Below are 801 nucleotides of genomic sequence, written 5' to 3'. Positions count from 1 at the left end.
GCAGGGAAGAGAGACACTAAAAAAAGATGAAAAGCGGTCAGTAGGACTAGAGAAGCAAGAAAGAAAGAGGACCACTTTGGGAGATGAGGTTGGAGAGGTAAGCGGAGGCCAGAATATCCAGGGATTTGTGGGAGTTTGGATCTCTCTCTCTCTCTCTATCTCTCTCTCTCTCTCTCACCCACACACACCCACACACACACACACACACACACACACACCCTCTTGCCAGGTTCCACCCCCATCCTGGGGTCCTCATGACACCCACAGGATGCAGACCTGTCCCCAACCACTGCTAACCAGAGACAGGAGAGGGACAGAGTGGGGGCCTGGCCGGCACCCCGTCTTTGCCCACCCTGCAAGCCCTAGGGGTGGAGACCAGGGGGTGGGATAAAATGACCCATGGGTGCTACTAGGCTTAGCACCTTCACATCCAGCGTTGCTGGTGAGTGTGGCTGAGATCAGTATGGACTCCCAGCGGTCACTCTGGGGCCTTTACCGTGTGGGCTGGGTGAGCGGGGTCGCCCCCAGTCGCAGGATGAGAGGCCCATTGGGGTTGCGGATCTTCTTGATGGCAGATGTCTTCATGAAGTTGAGTCGGCGGATGAGGTTGAAGCCTTCAGGGGAGACACCGAGTGTGGGGCAGATGAGTGCAGGCCACTCCAGGAAAAGGCAGAGGGGGGACAGCAGGATGAGAGGGGCACTCACCAGTCACATTGGTCGATAAATCACTTCTGTATTCCAACTTGAGTCCTTCTTGCTGCGAAGGTGGGCACTTCTCACCTGAAAGGAAAATTGATGTGC

At 55.7% G+C, this 801-nt stretch overlaps 1 protein-coding gene across 1 annotated transcript in view; it reads right to left on the bottom strand.

Annotated features, from left to right (window-relative positions):
- COL16A1 (collagen type XVI alpha 1) overlaps positions 1-801 on the bottom strand; it is a 59,944-nt gene that overhangs the window by 55,858 nt on the left and 3,285 nt on the right. Inside the window, exons 3-4 of the mRNA XM_015572783.1 lie at positions 706-780; positions 497-614 (exon numbers count right to left, since the gene is read on the bottom strand). Coding sequence (XP_015428269.1) covers positions 497-614; positions 706-780 — 193 coding nt within the window. The remainder of the gene's footprint in view (positions 1-496; positions 615-705; positions 781-801) is intronic.

Source organism: Myotis davidii, unplaced genomic scaffold, assembly GCF_000327345.1.
Source record: "Myotis davidii unplaced genomic scaffold, ASM32734v1 scaffold88, whole genome shotgun sequence".
NCBI lineage: Eukaryota > Metazoa > Chordata > Mammalia > Chiroptera > Vespertilionidae > Myotis > Myotis davidii.
The sequence above is the reverse complement of the archived record's forward strand: the minus strand, read 5'-3'. Positions and strand labels throughout refer to the sequence as shown.